This window comes from Muntiacus reevesi, chromosome 18, assembly GCF_963930625.1.
Source record: "Muntiacus reevesi chromosome 18, mMunRee1.1, whole genome shotgun sequence".
NCBI lineage: Eukaryota > Metazoa > Chordata > Mammalia > Artiodactyla > Cervidae > Muntiacus > Muntiacus reevesi.
In genome coordinates, this window is record NC_089266.1 from 53222806 (window position 1) to 53241045 (window position 18240).

The window sequence follows — 18240 nt, forward strand, 5'->3', positions numbered from 1 at the left end:
CACCCCAGAGAAGGTTAATCGGGTGTCGTTTTCTGCTGTTCTGAAGCAGATCTGAACAGAGGGAGCAAAGATGAGGACAGAGGGAAATGGGCTGGCAGAAAGGACCGGGGCAGAGGCGGCCAGGAGGACACAGAAACAGGAAGCAGAGGTCCTACGCAGGGGATGAACAGGAACTTGTTGGCGGAAGCCCAGGAGAATCTCTGCAGGGTCTGTCTTGCTCTCCTCCCCTTCCCCCAGGTCACAGAGCACAGCCCCAGGGACCAGGCGTCAGGCTGGGTTGGTTGGTCTCCCTTTGTTGGTTCTGTCATTAGTGAGCCCCACTGCCATAAAGACTATGAACTCCTCTCCCACCAATATGACTACAGCAATCTGGCTTTCAAGGTCTCCCTCTCCCAGACTCTAGCCTGAATCCACCGATACCCCCACTTCCCATTAGGCAGCCTCCCACTGTCCCCCGTCAGCATGATATTGAGCTTGGAGTTAATCAGCTAATGGTAAGAGTGAAACGCCCACCGCATCTCTTATTGGCCCTATATATGAACATGTATGGAATGTTTACAATTTCACGGTTTGTCACTTGCCCTTTTGCTTCCTGTCTCATCTCTCTAATCCACCCTGCTTGCAGGCTTGTCTAACATAGAAATCTGATGTCACTTCTTGGTTACAGGCCTTGCTGAGGCTCCCAGTTACCCAGGTGAATCTGGGCTCGTTAGCACTTTCCAGCCAGAGCCAAGGGTTTGTAGGACTTCAGAAACACTCTGCTGTTCTGGTGGCTATGCACAAGCTGCTTTCCCTAGGCTCCCTGGGGAACTCCCATTTGTCCTTCAAAAGTAGGGACACTCACTGCCCTGTAAAACCTTCCTTGCCTTCCCCCCAAAGCTAATCACTTCCTCCTCTGTGCGCCTTCTTTTCTGGGCTTAAGCATCATATATAAGCACACGTTAGTCTCCGGGCAACGCTGGAAGAGCCTCTGGGGCAGAGGCTGTGCCCTGTATTCATCTAGGAGCTTCCAGGGCTGCAAAGGGCATCCACCGCTTGTCTCTTCAGCATCATTCTCGTGTGCCCCGTTTATCAGCGCCTGGGTTTCCCTGTGGAAATCCACCCTTCTTGTACTGTGTCAGAGCTCTTCAGAGGGTCTGGATCCCACCCTCATTGATTGGTTCATGTAACCCAGGTCTTAGCCAAAGAGCACAAAGTTCTACTTTTGCTAGAAATCAGGACCACTTGACTCCCTCTTCTAGACCGGGAGGATACTATGAAGCAGGAAACTGTGGCTACCACGTTGCTATCATAGGAACCCAACAAAAAGACAGTATTGAAAGGAGAGGGAGGGCAAAAGTAAGACAACTGCAGAGAATGGGCCTTGAACAGTCCACACATGAAGCTCACTCTTCCACGGAGCTTCCAGGATGTCAGCCAATAAATCCTCTATAATATTTAACTGCTCAGAGCCGGGCTTTCTGAGATAGCTCAAAGCACCTTGAATCAAGGCCCAGGATGATGCCTGTCACATATAATAATAATTACTGCTGTTAAACACTTAATGAATATCTGCTGATTTAAATCCATGGCAGATGTGCCCAGGGTCTGGTTCTGAAATCTACATCTGAAAGGTTGGACCATGAGATCCTGATACAGAGCTGGCAGTCGAGGCTGTGTGGGGCTTTCCCAGGACATTCCTGGAGGCACAGGGTGTTCAGGCGGCAGATGAGTCCTTCATGAACAAACACAGTTCCTCCACAGGGCTGCTTAAAGGCAGCCAAAGACCTGGGTTCAAGTTCAGGTTTCTCTACCCTTGACCAAAGCTTCGCTAACCAGGTAACCAGCTGTGTGACCTTGGATAAGTCACAGAACCATTCTGCAGCCCAGCTTTCTCATAAAAGCAAACGTGTAAAACTGAGCCAGAATCTTCCGCTTTCCTGCCCACGTGACAGGGTGGCTGTGGTATAGACGTGGCAGTCTAAGTTCTGCAGGAGCACCGGGAACCATGCTGCACCCGGGCAGGTGCTCCATCGATTCTTCCCACCAGCACATGGGTTCACCAACTTTCGGGGCTCCCCAGACCCTGCATCTGGGGATGCATCCATCACCCAGTCCGGAGTACCAGGAGGGGGTTCATTAGCCGCCGTCCATTGGGCTCTATGTGCTGTTACTGAGTGCTCAGGGGCATCATTCTTCCCACCCCTCCTCCCGAGCCAGCGTGGGAGGGGGTCAACCAGCTCAGGGGGGCGGCACGGGTGTGTCACCCGCTGAAAATAATTCTGCTAATTTAAAATACCATTAACATGCTCCCACTTCATTCACTTTAGGATTAACTTATTCTTAGATCTGGGCTTCGAGGCTAGTCACTAATTGCACCCGAGTTGATTTATCAAGTGCATGGTATTTCTATTACAAAATTATTGATTAGAGCTGATGTATTTTATCCTCAACAGAGTTGGTCCGAAAGCCCTTGGAAAATGAATGAAGCTGAGGTTAGAGGCGGGCAGCTCTGCACATTATTATAAATTCACCGGGGTTACTGAAATCCAATGCTGGACCCTTTATGGGCAGAGTCCTGGCTCTCCAGAAATGGAGATTGTTAATGATGAACTGAGAAACAAGGGTCTGGGTGCCCAGAGCACAAGGCAGTGACCGGGAGACGAATATTCAGGGAAGGTCTTTCGAGGAAGTCTGGCTGGCTGCAGCAGCTGGTCCTAAAGGGTCCCAGATTCTCTCCCCCTTTCCTAGGCGCTGGTTCTGTCCCAGGGAGAGGGTGGCCCCATGACCCTCCCCACAGATGGGCCATCTTGAGGTCACAACCCCCAGAGGATGCTTGCTGCTAGCACAAGGCAGGCTGGGCGGGGAAGGAGAGATGCCTGCAGTGCAAAGCCCCCACCCGCCTGCTTCCTGGACGTCGGATCCTGCTGACGGAGGCCCAGGAAAGCCGCCTGCAAAAATAAAGGTCCATTTTCCCTTTTAAAAAGGAGCTGACAGTGCCGGAAACAAAGCATCATGGGAAATAAGGACTTTCTCGGGAAGGGATCTAGATGCTCAGACCACTGAAGGCAAGAAGTGTCACGTGCCTTTACCTGCCCTGATGCCTGCAAAAAGCAAACCTTCGAAACAGGCTTGTTGAAAGCAACACCATGGAACCATGAGGCTCATGCTGAATCTGGCGCACACAAAACCCGGATCCTGCCAGCAGCTGGAGGCATGTGAGAACACCCTCGGCACCTAACGCATAGGAGGCAGAGGAGTCCACTGGGGACGTGGAAGAATATCGCAAGATAAAATCAGGGCAGGCCTGGGACCTACTCTCCTCCCCAAAGAGTTCGTTTTGTGGTTCAAGGTCAACTATTTATTCTATCCCCAGACTTGCATGTTACTCTCGCTCACCTGACCTCCTAGAACACAAACTCAGGATGTCCAGCCGCAGGGCAGCAAAGCCATTCTCCCAGCAGAGCCAGACCCAGGCTTTAGGTGGGGGGTGGGGGGGATAGGGGGGAGACTTCTCTGCTCTCTCTTCCTTCTGTCCCCACCCTCTTCTCCTGCTCCCCATTCTGGGTCAGTCTGCAGCGTCGGCAGCCCCGAAGCCTGCCAGCTCTAGCCATTCCTCTCTGCCCTGGCCCATGTCTACCCCCGTGAAGCCTGGGCTGGAAGGCTGGCTCCTCCCAGATCTCCCTTCCCGGGTCTTGGGCCCCTTGGGGCCCTCAATCTGGACTACCCACCTGCTCACATTCAATGCTGGTCCACCCCCCCACCCCGCACCGGGCCACACTCCACAGGCTACCATTTTGTGTTGTCACGTCACACTCTTTTGGGGACTTCCTGGGCTCTGTGACTTTGGGGCTCTGTCTCCCCTGATAATAGGTGATGTGCACCCCAAAGGTTCAGCCCACCTCTGTGGCCTGCAGTGTTGTGTCAGAGCCAATCAGCTTGGCTTTCAGAGCGGGTCCTGGGTGGCAGCTACTGCTTCCATCAACTTACAAAGGTTAGGGTCATCTCCCAAAGCTCCAAGAGACCTCTGCCCTGCCTTATGACTCGTCACCACAAATGGAGGGGACACACTGCCTGGAGCTGGCTGACTGCACATGCACTGAGCCCAGGGCAGAGGTGCAGGACTGGGACGTCTTCCTGGGGAGATGGAGGCAAACTGTGGCCTCCTCTTTGGATAGTACTGGTTCCCTCCCTCCCCTCCTCATGAAGCTGTGCCAATAATCTCCAAACCAGGAACGTCACCTCTCTCACCCCACCTGCCCTGTACCCCCTTCTCCCTTCACCAACCAGAAGGACTAATGCCAACCTTCACCAGGACCAAAAGTACCACCCTCCTCCTTCTGCAGACCGAGGATCTCAAGGTCTGAATCCCTTTCCCTACCATATTTCATTTCTCCTCTAGCCACGCAGACAGGACTACCACAGCAACCTGTATCCTTGAAGGTGAGCTGGGAAAGGACTCTAAGAAGAGTAGAGGGCTTGGAGGAGCCCGGCTGTTAGATCTGTCGATCTGTAGAAGTGAGAAAAGACCTGATCTGTCCAAGAACCACGAGGAAGACAAGAACAAGGAAGAACCCTAAGACTCCTTGCAACCTGGATTCTATCCTCGTTCGCTACAGTGGGACACTATCGAGAGAGATCTCGGTTGGGAAGGTTACAGCTGAGGGTGGTGACCCAGTTCCGGACTGGGGGAACAGGGAGTGTGAGGGGAGGTGGTGGTGGCGGATGGCGAGAACATGGATCCAAGCCCTTCGGCAACATTGAAAACATGGAGCCCCTTCTCTCCCTGGCCCCCACGCTATCCTGCAGACAGTCGGGCTGTGCCGAGCCGTCCGAGGCCCTGTAATATCAACTCAACAATGCATGTTCTACAACTACTGCTACGGCTACCAGGACATCTACTACAGTGCATGCATTTAGTTCAGTCCCACAGAAACATACAGTCTAAGAACAGGCAGGGGGTGTGAAATGTTTTACTGGACAACAGGTGTTTTGGAGTCGTAACTAATAATAAAAAAAAAATCGAAAACGAAAGTGTACAAAAAAAGACATTTCTCGAGAGTTGGATATGAGTTTGTTTCTTGAACTGTTTCATCTGAACAAGCAAAAACATGCAAACCAGCTGGTACTAACAGGAAGCTGGACACTGAGAGAGGATTAATAGGTGTGGACAAACCTTCCCGCTGAGCGTGCTCAGAAGAGTGTTTGAGAGGAGGTGTGCAGATCCTAGTGTAAGAGAGGCGGGAAAGTATGCCTCAGAGACACTCTCACCGGAGCCCCAACCAAGCAAGAGAAAAGACAACAGAGACGTGACTCACACTCACCACCGGCAGGAGCTCATGTCACTAGATGGGAACAAAGCTGGCAAGTGTAAAGCGCAGTAAGGGGTCCTGGCTTGGGGGGGTGGGGCGGTGGGGTGGGCTGGGGCCAGGCTGGGCTGGGGGGGCCGGGAGTTCTAAGACTGATTCACAGACCCACCTGAGATGCCACCCAGAAATCAAATAGTCTGGAAATCTGACCCATTGCCCTCACCTGTCAGTGGAGTCCTTTGCCAATTTGGACTTAGGGATTTTTTTTTTGGGGGGGGGGCATGATGGGATCACTGGAACTGAATGGATACGATCAAAATAAACGAAGTCTCGACTGAGCACAAGAAAAGATGACGTGTCAAACTTCCGAGTGAAGGTAACAGAAAAGTGACACTGATAGTGAAGTCATCTAGGAGTCGCCGGGACCTCCCGGGGGGTCACCGGGCCCACCCACCTCAGGGCCTGGACAGGCTGGCCCGGAGGAGCCGGCTGGCCCGGAGGAGCCGGCTGGCCCGGGCGCAGGGCTCCCGACCCGGGAACCCGACCCTGATAGAGGCAGTCGCCAAGCTGAGCGAATCCAAAGCTGCGCCCCACCCACGGCCCTCCGCAGGCGCTTCCGTTCGGGAAGCTCCCTGCGTGTCATCACGAGGAAGGGGAAAACCACACAAAACGGTGGAACTAGACAAAAGCGAAAGTGAAAAGAGGGCCTTCCACAGTCGGTCTGCCCCCTCAGAACCAAGCCTGGGCACCCCTGGGGCGCAGAGGCCCCGCGCCCCGCTGCTGGGAGCTCCCAGCCGGTGCGGCGTGGGACCCGGCTCGGGGCGGCACTGCGCAGACTCCCTGAGCCCGCCCTTCCCTGCCAGCGAAGGCAGCGCACTCGTGATGCCCTCCAATATGCGCTTGCTCGGAGTGGGGGTGCGGGCCGAAGGAACACCCTTCTTGCCTGGGGAGGAGCTGGGGTGAGTGCGGCAGGGCTGTGGGAGCACAGGAAGGGAGAGGTGGGCGGTCAGCCCTCCGGGAGCCCCCGCTGGCCCGGGGCGATGCACACAGACTGTGCAGCCCTCACACCTCTGTCACATGCCAGGGGCCACGATGGGAGGTCAGCAATGGGCCACCCTGCCAGACCTGGCGTGCAGACCATGTTCCAGAGGGAAAGGGCGGGGGGCGGGGGAGAGGAGCGTCTTTACAGGTCAAACTGCAGTAGTGGAGCGGCAGGCAAAGATCTTCCTTCCCCAGCTGTGTAACCCTGCTCCAGGTCCAAAGGGGTTCAGTGGGAGGGGGGCCGGGCTACCCTGTCCACACATGGGCACGTGTCTTCCAGCCCAGTAACAGCTCTGGCTTTGGCCGACACAGCCTGGTCATCGCCCTCGGGCACCCGGGCAGCAGCGACAGGTATCCTGCAGCTTCCTGGCCAAGCCTGCGAGTTGAGGGTTTGCCCCTTTACAGTAACTAACCCAGGCTGCTGTGGGCAGGGGGTCTGGGAGCACACTCCTGAATAGAATTCACTAACAGTGTGGTGATGAGCATGGCTGACCTAGAATGGCCTGTGGGAGACTTGGCTCCCTATGGAAATGGCTACAAATAAAACAGCACTGATCCTGAAAAAAAAAAAAGGTGTGGCTGGAGATGGCACTGACCTTCCGGGTTAGGAGTTAGCCGGGACAGGGTGGGACTCCCACCTGGCTCTGGGGGTCTGTGAGAGGGCAGGGGTGGCAGAGCAGGGCAGAGGCCATGGGGAGACCACTCTCAGACTCACAGAGAACCCCATGCTGCCCTTTAAACTTGCCATGAAGTCAAGGAGAAGGGGGGCAGGGAGAGAGGCAGGGTTAATTCTGGGTTAAAGTTTAGTTTCATAATCCAAGTTACAGTAAGAGAGAGACTGAGCGGAGGAGACATCCACCAATAGCATCAAAAATCTCGTTTCCTTTAGTCGTCCCTCCTCCCAGGCACAGGCAGGACAGAGGCTCGTTTATACTGGTACCAAAAAGTGCTCAAGTTAAAAAGCCAAACGGAACAGGAGCCAGGAGGCAGCTGGGCAACCCGCTCCCAGGGCAGGGGGACCAAGGGGTCCTGGCCCACGGGCCGGGGGGGCTCTGGAGGCTGGCTGGGCAGGGGGCAGCCAAGGAAAGGTGCCCAGCGCACAGGTCCAACTCTCTGGCTAACTGGCCGTCAGCAGCCCCGAGAATTCCCCGGCCCTTCCAAACAAGCCCCCAGTGGGCGGCTCAGGGGAGGGGGTCCTTTGTAGCTCGAGGCAGTGCCAGTTTGCATGGAACGGATTTTTACTGACGTTTCCAAAGGGCCTCACTGTGCCAGTCTCTTACCCGCGAGGGTTTGGGTCTTTGCAGCCTTTGCCTTCTAGGCTTTCGATGGCCCGTTTCGTGGTACCCTCACCAGCATTGCCCTCCGCCCCACCCTCCTCCTAGCCCTGTGACATCAGATTGAACCCGCTTGGGTTCTCCAGCTCCCCGACCACAGGGTGTGAGAACACAGCTACCAACTGTGGCTCCTGGGTCTAGGAGGTGCGGGGTCCTCTGGGGGGCTGGGCGGCTGGGGGAAGCCTGGAGACCTCGTGGGGCACAGCGCACAGTGGAAGCCCTGCCTGCTCAGGAAGGCAGAGTGTCTGGGGGCGAGGGGCGACGGCCCAGCTCTGGCCTGAGCCCACAGGGCCGCCGCGGAGAGGTTCCCGCCTCACCCTGGGGTTTCCAGACCCTGTCAGAGGTGGGATTTGGACACCCAGTGACTTGGGCAGCCTCGTGGGAGGAGAAGCCCCAGTTTCCTTGCAGCTGGAGTGCTAGGAGTTCTGGGTCTGTGCTAAGAAGTGAGCCTGGGATGGTATGGGAGCTTCAGGAAGAATTGCTTTGCTCCCCAGGGCCAGGGTTGGCCCACGTCTGACCCTCAGGGACTGGGGGTGGGGGTGTCTGGCCGGGTCAGCAAGCCCACCTGTGGAGTGCAGCAGGGGTCGAGGGGGCAGGAACACGCGGATGGGCTCGGAGCCTCCCTTCACAACCTAGAGCTTCTCTGTCTGGGTCAGAGACGCGAGGCAGGGGGGCCCTGTGAACCAGCAAAAGCCAGGGAGGGAGATGCCCACGGGCGCCCTGAGGCCGGCTGTCCAAAGTCCAGAAGAAGCACACCTCTCTCGTCTGCGTGACAGTCCTCGCGGCCCTGCGGCCTGCAGACCCGCCACTGCACCCCCCACCCCCCGTGGGGCTCCCCACCCCCCGGGCCGTGGTGAGAGTGGGGGACAGACGCAGCCACACAGATCCAACCGGGCCGTCACGGTCCCTGCACACGGGGCATGCCTGGGAGCCGCCGGGCCCGCACGCCTCCCTACCTGAGCCTCGCGCCGCCGCCACTGCCGCTGCCGCCACCGGTCCGTAAGCCGCTGCCGGGAAGCCTGGCGGAGAGAGGGGAGCTGGGGTGAAGGGGGGCCCGCCGGGGTCCCCTGAAGACGCGTCCCACGGTCAGGCCCCCGCCCCCATGGAGAAGACGGGGTGGGGAGGGGCCTTCAGGAGGGACGCGGATCAGCGGCTCTCAGGCTTCTGGAAGGCCCAGCATCCCTAGGTGTGTCTGAGTCCCACCCGTCTGTCACCCCAGAAGCTGGTTCTAGAAGGCACACCAGAATCCTCGGGAGAGAGTTAGGAGGAACGTCTCTCGGGGGCAGGGTGAGCTCTCTGTGTCCCTACCCTGGTACCCTGGTGATCCCCCAGGGCTTGGCCAGAGCTGAGGGCAGGGTCACAGGCGGGAGTCATCCCTGAGCTGCAGGCGGGAGGCCCCAGGCATGGCCTCTGGGCCCACAGGCACCTTGGCCAGGAGACGGTTCAAGTCTAGCTGCCCCACTGTCTTAACTGCAGACCTCTGTGTCAGCAAGGTCACAGGCCTAGGGCAAAGCATCCCGGATGCCCAGCTCGGGGAGGAAGTGTGGGGCGGCAGGGACCCATGTGGGGAGAGCCCTGTGGCTCCCATGGCGCATTGTGGGGTTCAGATCTGGCTCTTCTGTCTGAGCTCCACCGACTGGATCAAGTGGGCACTGAAGGGTCTCTGGGGTCTCGACCAAGCCCTTGTGCTTCATCTGACAGCGCTCCAGGCAGCAAAGCTGTCCCAGCAATGGGACTAAACGCCAGGACAGGGCGACCTAGTGTGGCTGCAGAGGGTCCCGGTGAAGGAAGAGGGGGGCAAGTCCCTCCCCAGGGCTTCTCTTGGCCATGAGCGTGTGTACACACAGCCAAGCCTGGACAGACACCCCCCGTCCCTAGGCAAGGAATAGCCTGCCTCCAGGCAGACACTTACAGGCCTGATCCCAAGACCCACTTCCCGTGACTGGTTTTAAATGATGTGCTAGAAGCCAGCAGCAAACAGCCCAACAGAGGAGCTTGGCATTGGCCATTGAGCCTTCCAGATAAGGAACTGCTAACAGGACGAGGGGGTGGAGGGGGACATGCACCGTGGAGGGCGGGGGGCAGGGGAGGAGAGAAAGGAGAGAGAGAGCCATCCCCCAAACACAGCGAACTAGAAGCCCACTAATCACTAAGACTATCGCCCTAGCTACACGAAACTACTGGGGAGGAGAGAAGTTCAAAAGGGAAGGAACTATTCTAGAAACGTCAGGCTAAGCTACTGCAAATGCCAATGAAAAGAGACATACTTGCATTTAAATATGGTAATAGGGCTGTTGAAGGGGGAAAAAGAAAGATCCAGGTGAAATAAAAGTACACGGCAATGACCCCTGCCGAGACCAAGGAAGGGAATCCCCCACCAAGTCCTCTCCCCATCTCTTCCGGGCAGGATCTAGATTTCTGGAGATGTGGGTGCTGGCAGAAAGTGCTGAAGGAAAATAAGCGAGAAGTCAAGTTATTTCTCCCCGTCGGAACTCTACACCGGGCTCCCCTGCAGACTCGGAGCAGGGCTCAGGGGACCCTGGGGGAGAAGGGAGTGGGTGGACACAGAAGAAGGTCCTTAGGCTTTTGCACTCTCTCACCTGCTTGGAACAGGTTTCCGCGGAAGCATGAAAAGAACTGCGGTGGTGGGGAGGAACGGAGAGGGGACAGACCTGGGGAGGGGAGTTGACTCAATAAAAAGACTTCAACAAAAGGTCTATTTTCTGAAGTTGAGAGCATTTCGGACAGAAAGTCTGACAGAAAGAGGGAGAAAAAAAAAAAAAACCTTATCCAAGAAAGGAAATCCATTATCCTTAATCTCAGATAAAGGTTCTTGCTGGAGACTGCGCAGCAGACACTGCTGAGGGCTGGAATTTAATCTCAAGCATCAAAGCGGGGCTGAGCGGAGTGACAGGTGTGAGAAGGGGGCAGGGGCAGGGAAGGAGCGCCACCGGGTGTGCCCTGAACAGCGAGGCGCCCTCAGAGCACAGGGCCACAGCGCCGGCCTCAGCCTGGCCTCCTTGGGAAGCCCCCGGGAGGAGGCTGCTGTCCCAGCGCCCTGCACGGGGCTGGCTTCTGGGCCCGCTTCTGCTTCCTGCTACCACTCCTGTCGTGTCAGGCTGCCCAGCCTCACTGGTCATCTCAAACATGCTGAGAACAGCTAAGCTCCTGATGCCATTTCCAAGGCCAGTGGCTCTCCGTGGTGGTGGGGTTTGCAGGGGACGTGCGAGCACAGATCCAGGAAAGAGGGGTGTGTGTGTGTCCCCAGGAGAGAGGTAGAGGTGTGTGTGTGTGTGTGTGTGTCCCCAGGAGAGAGGTAGAGGTGTGTGTGTGTGTGCTAAGCCGCCCTGAGGCAGTGCAGCCTGTCTCCAGGATGGCAGGAAGGATCCCAGGACCAGAAGCTCCCAGGGCTGAACCTGCGGGAGTTGGGAGAACAGGAGGAGGGAGCCTTGCAGATCCTCTCCACCTTGTTCTCAGCATCTCTCCCCAGGCCCCCGGGAGTCAGCAGGCACCTGCGGCAGGCTCCCTCCTGGAGAAACCTCTCGTTTTATTTTTGAGGGGTGCGGGTTCGGGCTGCCCTGGCAGTGGGTGTTCAGGGCAAGACTGCAGGGAATTAGGCAGCTCTGGCGGTGCTTGGGACTCCTTGTGACAGTTGAGGGCCAGGCAAGCGTGGCAGAGCCCCTGGTCCAAGAGTGCCTGTGGGCACCCTAGCACCCCACTGCCCCGATGACCATCCCCCTCAGTGGCCGGGAATGCAGAGAGGGGCTCCCTCCCCAACACAGCCTGTGTGGCCAACGCAGGAAGGGGGCAACCAGTCTCATCCCTGCGAGGCAGGTTAGCCCGACAGCCACGTGCGCAGACAAGGAGCCTGTCCGCGTTCAAATCCCGGCCCAGCCACCTGCTGGCTCAGTGATTCCTGGCAGGCTGCCTCCTAACCTTCCTGTGCCTTGCTGTCTCCATTTGTGAAAGAGACTGACGCTATTAACTGGAGATTAATAGATGCAAAGTGCCTAGACGACTGCCTGCCAGGAAGTAAGCTTCAGTGAGTGTCAGCTGCCCCTCTGATGCGGCTGTCAGGTCTCTGTCCAGCCATCAGCCCTACCCTCAAGACAGGGCTCTGCTGCAGGCAGGGCTAATCCACGTCCATGCTGGGCCACAGGGTCAGCAGGTCGTTAGCACACGGGAGGCCTGAACCCCTGTTGATAACACTGGGCTGGAATCTTTCATGACGTCTCAGCTTCATGCTGTCATTTCCATGGAACCAAACTTCCATATCTCAGAATGAGAACGTGCATTCCACTTGCTCTAACAATGGGCCAAGCTGGCAGGCTCGACGCTGGTGGCCTAATACCTCCCATTTTGCAGTGGTAAATTAGGGGGAAAATGTTTTGCTAATGAAATCTCAGGACTTGAGAGCTCTAGGTTGCCTACCTGGCAGCTGAGGTGTTAGGAAGGTAGTATGCTCCTCCTGCTCTAGAATCTTGCATTTAAAAAGAAGATGCTTGGGGGTGGAAGACTGAAGCACCAATGGAGGAACTCCAGGTAGGGGCAGGTGCCACGCCTCCTGGGAGCTGTCATTCAGACCCAAAGACCCAATCTTGCCAGTCTGCAGTCCCTCCACCCCACCAGTGGGGTAACAGAGGAATCACTGGGGTTGGCATCAAACCCAATGTTCCACTTCTCTGCGTAAGAGTAGCCAGCTTCTTCCTCCTGCAAGGAGGTCAGGCCGGATGACCTCTAAAGTCCCTCCACCTCCGAGCCTCCCGGAGCCCGTCTTCCTGGTGTAAGAGGGTGACCAACCCACATCCCTCCGTCACTGGAAAGGGGCCTCTGGGCTTGGCCCTTATCACCCCTCTGGTGTCAGCAGCCCATCTAAGTGAAAGCTGCTGCCATCCCATTGACATCGAAAGAGATGCTTTTTCTGGACTTGCTGGAGCTGTGAGGTTTTACTGCAAAATAGAAGTCGATGGCACTTTTTTTTTTTGAGACTTCTATGACCCCACACCTACTTTTATTCTGTGGCACTTACCCGTTTCTGCCTTACCTAAGCACAGTTATTTTTATGTGCACATCTGATTTCTCTTGCTGGGTGGCAAACTCTTCTGACGGGGGGCGGGGACTGAGTCACATGTCCCTCTTAGGGCCCAGCCCGGAGTCTGCCCTACAACAGACTAGTGAAGCACGAGCTGATGACGGTCAGACACCCAGAGGCAGTGATGGAGTGCCAGGGCTGGGAGGTACCGCTGTGGGTAAACTGAGCTCACAAGCAACACTGCCTGCAGGTTCAGCTGCCCCTCCACCCCCGTGACCCTGCACCCCAGGGCCACAGACTCAGAGGCCCACAGGAGCGGGCTGGGAGCACAATGAACCCAGTGAAGGGGTCTGTCTGGTGGACCCATCCACACGCCGCCCCCTCACTGGACCACCTGGTGTCCCCTCACTGGACCGCCTGGCGAGCCTTCATGAATGCTGAGGTCTGGGTCCCACCCCAAGAGGTTCTGATTTATCTGGTTTAGGGTGCAGCCTAGATAGGGAGACCCTTGAACATTTCCTGGGTGATCCCCTGGGCGCAGCCAAGGGGGAGAACCTTTGGTTCAAAGGCTTTCAAAATTTTTAAAAGGTCAAACCGCAGCGCATATCTGCACAGTCTGTCTCCCCGCTGCCCTGGCAGAAGGGAAGGCCCTCCCGAGGCTATGATGGGATCTAACCCTCGTGGCCATCTCCTGTGAGAGCCTCAGCAGGGTCTCCGTTGAGAGCAGCGGCTGAGGGAGCCTGAGCAGGCAAAGAACCAGGGGGGGCCCCGTCCTGATCTCTGTAAGTCCTTTCAGGTCATTCTGATGCGCTGTGGGGGCAGAGAATCCCTGACTGAGAGGGAGCCTTGGGGCGTCCTCGGCTTTCAGTCACACTGAAGGGCCCCACTGCCCTTCCATTGTGGTCATGGACCTGTTTCTTTGAATCCTCTCCCCTTCCTGGTTTGAGAAGATACTGTTTAGGCTTGGTTCCTACTTACTTCTGTGATCTTGGATGGGGGAATTCTGAGGTTCCTATGGCTCCAACAGGCCGTGGGTGTGGGGGGCATCTTTGTAAAATTCTCTCCTCTAATGTCCTTCATCCCAAACGGTCCATTAGGAAAGACAATTGTCCTACACTGTGCTTGCTCTGAGCACTCTTGCCCCCTCCCCCAGCACGTCCTGCATCTCCAGGAGGCACAAAGAGCTGCCCAGGGTCTCTCTGAGGGTGGGCGAGGTCACCCACCCACCGCTGCTCCAGGCTATTCCTCCTGCCCACCTCTTCCTCTCACGTTTGGGCCCTACCCCCAGAGATGCCGACCATCTGTCTGCACATAGCTTAGACAACAGAAACTTCCAGCGCTTCCCCAAACATGGCTGGATCAGAGAACATGGTTTTAGGCACTGCTTGCTGGAGTCCTGGGGCTCTTCTGGGGAAGCAGGAAGCAGAAAGCTCTACCTGGGGACCCTGACCCTGCATCCGTCTCCAGGGGCCTTTTTACCTCTTGACAGCTGTGGCCCACACGGCCCTTGCTCACCTGAAACTTGTGCAGGGACCCACGTGAGGGGTCTCTGTAACTCCCACCCTGCTCTCAGCTCCTTATCCACCCAATAAACCTTCACTGAGCACCTACCACTGAGGACCTTCACTGAGTACCTACCTATCACTGAGTACCTTCACTGAGTACCTACCTATCGCTGAGTACCTTCACTGAGTACCTACCTATCGCTGAGTACCTTCACTGAGTATCTTCACTGAGGACCTACACGCAGGCACTGTTCTAAGCACTGGGGTCACAGCAGTGAATTGAACACACATGCTCCACCCTCTCAGAGCTTCTAGTCACTAGCCTGTGACGGGAAAGGGGGCTCCGGCTGTGGACCAGGCTGCCCACAGACCAACTCCCTGGGAACAGAGAGAAAACCGTCCACCAGGGTCTTGGGTAAAAGGGGAGCTGTGACCACTCTGCCAGGGAGAAGCGGGGATCGGCCCTGGACCCACCAGCTTGGAGCCAGGCCCTTGACCACTCTGTGGTCTTCTCACCACTGAGCTCAAGACCTGGGTGCGGCTACGTCAAATCCTGCTTGGAAACGGGGGCAGCGATCAGAAGTCTCAGTGCAGCAAGACAGTGGGATGCGGGAGGTGGCCACCCCAACTTTTCCTCCAGGATCCAGGACACAAAAGGAAAGGAATTGGAGGTGTTCCTATGGTTGGGATCTTGATCCAGCCCGCAAAGGTCTCACCATTTCAATTCAGTTTAAAAAAACCCTACCAAGCTAGGCCCTGGCATATGATACCAAGACACAGATCCTTCAAAGTCTTTTCAGACAGGACCCACCAAGGTGGGGGGTAAATCCTTCTCCTTCTGGGCCCCAGATAGTTCCAGCTTTGGCCGGACTATCTGGGCCTTGTGGACAAGGCAAGGTTTCTCAGCAGCGCTGACCACAGGGCCAGCGTCAGGATGGCTGATACAACAGCTCTGCCCACGCTGGCCTGGGAGGATACCCTGCTCATCCCTCTCTCTGGAGCAGGGCTGCAAGGGCACGAATGGCCACCGGGAATCCACACCAAAGCCAGCTCTCGCTGCCCCGGGCCAGCAGTCTGCGGTCCCGGAAAACCCAGTGACGCTCACTTGCCCACAGGACAAACATCATCCTGCCTGAGACCAAGACCAAGACCTTCAAAGGGAAGGCATCTCACCCTTAGTTTCTAAGGAGACATCAGCAAACTGTCTTGTGAGTCTCCTTCCCTCTCCTGCCCCTCCGCTCACTCCTCATAAAACTGTCATTTCTGCTTTTGAGTCACTGTCACAACTACCACCGAGGTGTCAGGACAAGCCACTCGCCTGACCACTAGTCCTTCTAGCGCTCACTGTGCAGGTGACTTCTCGCCCTTCTCCTCAAAGTTCAGCGGTCCAATCGCAGGTAAGGAGTTGACAAGGCCCTCCCCGCTGGGTCTCTCCCTAAGCCATTTAAATCTAAATGTCTGAGCTCCCGGGGGCTCCTCACTTGCCTATTTTCCCCAGCTGCACTCTTCACGGACTCTTGCAGGACCTCTGCACAATTATAAATGCCCGTCCTACAGCACCCACTTCTGTGAACCAGGACAGCAGGCGCTTGAGTCTTGAGCACCCCAAGACTTTCTGCTGAAAGACCCCAGGCTCCCACATTGGGCCCACCATCTGTGAGTAAAGTTAACAGCTCTGACCTCAAGCTCCCTCCCCTGTAAACGCAGACTCCTTCACTTCCTGACTCCTGAGATGGGCTGTTTCAGGTGTTGAATTGGTGGCCCACCGGATGGTCAGGGAGTCGTGGGGGAGATCCCAAGGTGGGGGCAGTGGGAGGCATTCTGGGGGCTCCAGGCAGCCACTATTTACCAACCTGGACAGGAACTGGTAGGTCAGCTGGTAAAGAATCCGCCTGCAGCTCAGGACACCCCGATTTGTTTCCTGCGTCAGGAAGATCCCCTGGAGAAGGGACAGCCTACCCACTCCACTATTCTTGGGCTCCGCTGGTGGCTCAGTGGGTAAAGAACCTGCCTGTAATGTGGGAGACGTGGGTTGGGAAGATCCCCTGGAGAAGGGAAAGGCTACCTACTCCAGCACTCTTGCCTGGAGAATCCCCATGGACAGAGGAGTCTGGCTGGCAACAGGCCATGAGGTCGCAAAGAGTTGGACACGACTGATGGACTACGCACAGCACAGCATAAAGAGAAATCGTTACAAATGTGACCAGCCTGCAGATCCTGCCACCGCAGGTCAGCCCTGGGTGAAAGGGTAAAGTGCAGACAGAACCTTCTCTGTGCCTTTGTCTCCTGACCTTTAAAAGTCGGTGAGACGCTGAGAATGTGATCACGGCCCTGATGATAGGAGTAACACCTGGGGCGTTTTCCGTGGCCAAGAAGCTTTCCCCAAGTATCTCAGGGAGCTCTCCCTGTGACACCCTGCCCTCCCGTAAGACGTTACTCAGTGAAGGACTCAGGTCCCGAGAAGATAAAGGAAACCGTGCACAACGTGGTTAAAAGTGAGGTGGCAAAACCCCACCTCCCAGGCTCACTCCTGTGCCATCGAGACGACTTATGTCACTCTCCCCTCAGCCTCACTCTGCTCCTCTGCAGGCGCGGTTAACCACCGCCTCGAGGGGCTGCCGAGAAGTTTGGTGGAAGGGCGGCACCAGTGGCCCGTTATCTGTCACTGGCTGAGCTCTCAGTAAGCGGAATAATAACTTCTGTTCCTATTTTTATTATTATTGCCCACAGTGATAACAGTAGCGTAGCCTTCCTATTCTAAAATCCTCTTAATTTACATGACATTTCACATCCGAAGGGCTGTAATAGATCATATTTATACTTTGCTTGTGAGTGATAAGGATACGTCTCATCTGAAGTACAAGCTCTAATTTGGGTGGGTAATGTGGCGGCAGGAGGGCTTGCAGGAACCCAGGGAGGGCTTGGCTGGGCTGGTCGCAGCCCTGGGACGGGGACAAGGACCCCGGAGCCCTGCAGCTTGCGCTCGTCAGCTGGACTGGCGACCCTGCCGCCTGGACTTGTCCAGTGCCCCCAGGCTCCTCTAGGAAGGGCTCACCTGGGGCAGCCTCTGGGGGTTCTCCCAGCTTGTTCCTCCGTCCCCAGCACATGCCGTACCCAGCAGGGCGGTGTCTCTGCTCATCACTATCTCCAGCATCTAGGGCAGGGCCGTGGTACAGCAGCTGCTGGTGACTCTGTGCTGAACCAGTAAAAGGATGGATGGGGAGAAGAGGAACCAACAGGAGGGGGCAGGGAGAAGACGACGGTGCTTCCTGCCCTGAGCCTCACCTGACCCCTGACGTGCTCAAGGCTGGTGCCCCCGGTGCAGACAAAGAAGCGTGGATAGGCCCTAAAGCTGCTCCTAAGAGAGCCACAGGACAGGCCCCATGCCCTTCCCTGCAAAACCAGGGTGCCCTGGGGCCAGAAAATACCTCCTCAGACTCGGAGCCAGGCAGCAGGGCCTCTGCGGGTGTCAGCACCCGACTCCTGTCCCCGTCTCAGAGACCGCATCTGGGTAACCCCCTCCAGCTCACAGGAAGCCAACCCCAGGGCAGCCAGAACCCAGGGCCCACTGGGCCAGCTCAGTGCTACCCACAGACACCCCGAAAGGGACCAGCCGAAGGGAAGCATGGGGGCAGCCTTTCTGGTGCACAAAGTGTCTGCCTGTGAGCTGCTGCATCTGGGAAGAAGCAACATCAGGTTTCCAGTGCCAAGGCTGGTTGTCTGGCTGTTCTGGCCCAGATGATGGGACAGCATCTGCCCAGTGGAGGCAGGGAGGGAAGACGTGCAATGCTTTTGTGCCCTTACACTTGCCGATCCCTTGATGTGGAATAATACCCTTCCTTCATCCCCTGCCTGGCAAGCTTCTACTTGCACTGAAAACCCATCCAGATGGCACCCCTTCCTGACAGCTTTCCAGGCAGTAGGTTATTACTCCTTCTGCGCCCCCGCCCACTCAGACCACAGAGGGATTCCCCTCTGTGACACCTCTGCAGACTCTGACTTCCTCCCTGGGCTTAGGACCCCTTCCTGACGCCCAGAGT

At 56.6% G+C, this 18240-nt stretch overlaps 1 protein-coding gene across 6 annotated transcripts in view; it reads right to left on the reverse strand.

The window, feature by feature from the left end:
* The window catches only part of MSI2 (musashi RNA binding protein 2), a 401411-nt gene that overhangs the window by 20414 nt on the left and 362757 nt on the right, over window positions 1-18240 (reverse strand). For all 6 annotated transcript variants that reach the window (XM_065911079.1, XM_065911078.1, XM_065911080.1 and 3 more), the window contains one exon: window positions 8620-8682. In XM_065911079.1, coding sequence (XP_065767151.1) covers window positions 8620-8682 — 63 coding nt within the window. The remainder of the gene's footprint in view (window positions 1-8619; window positions 8683-18240) is intronic.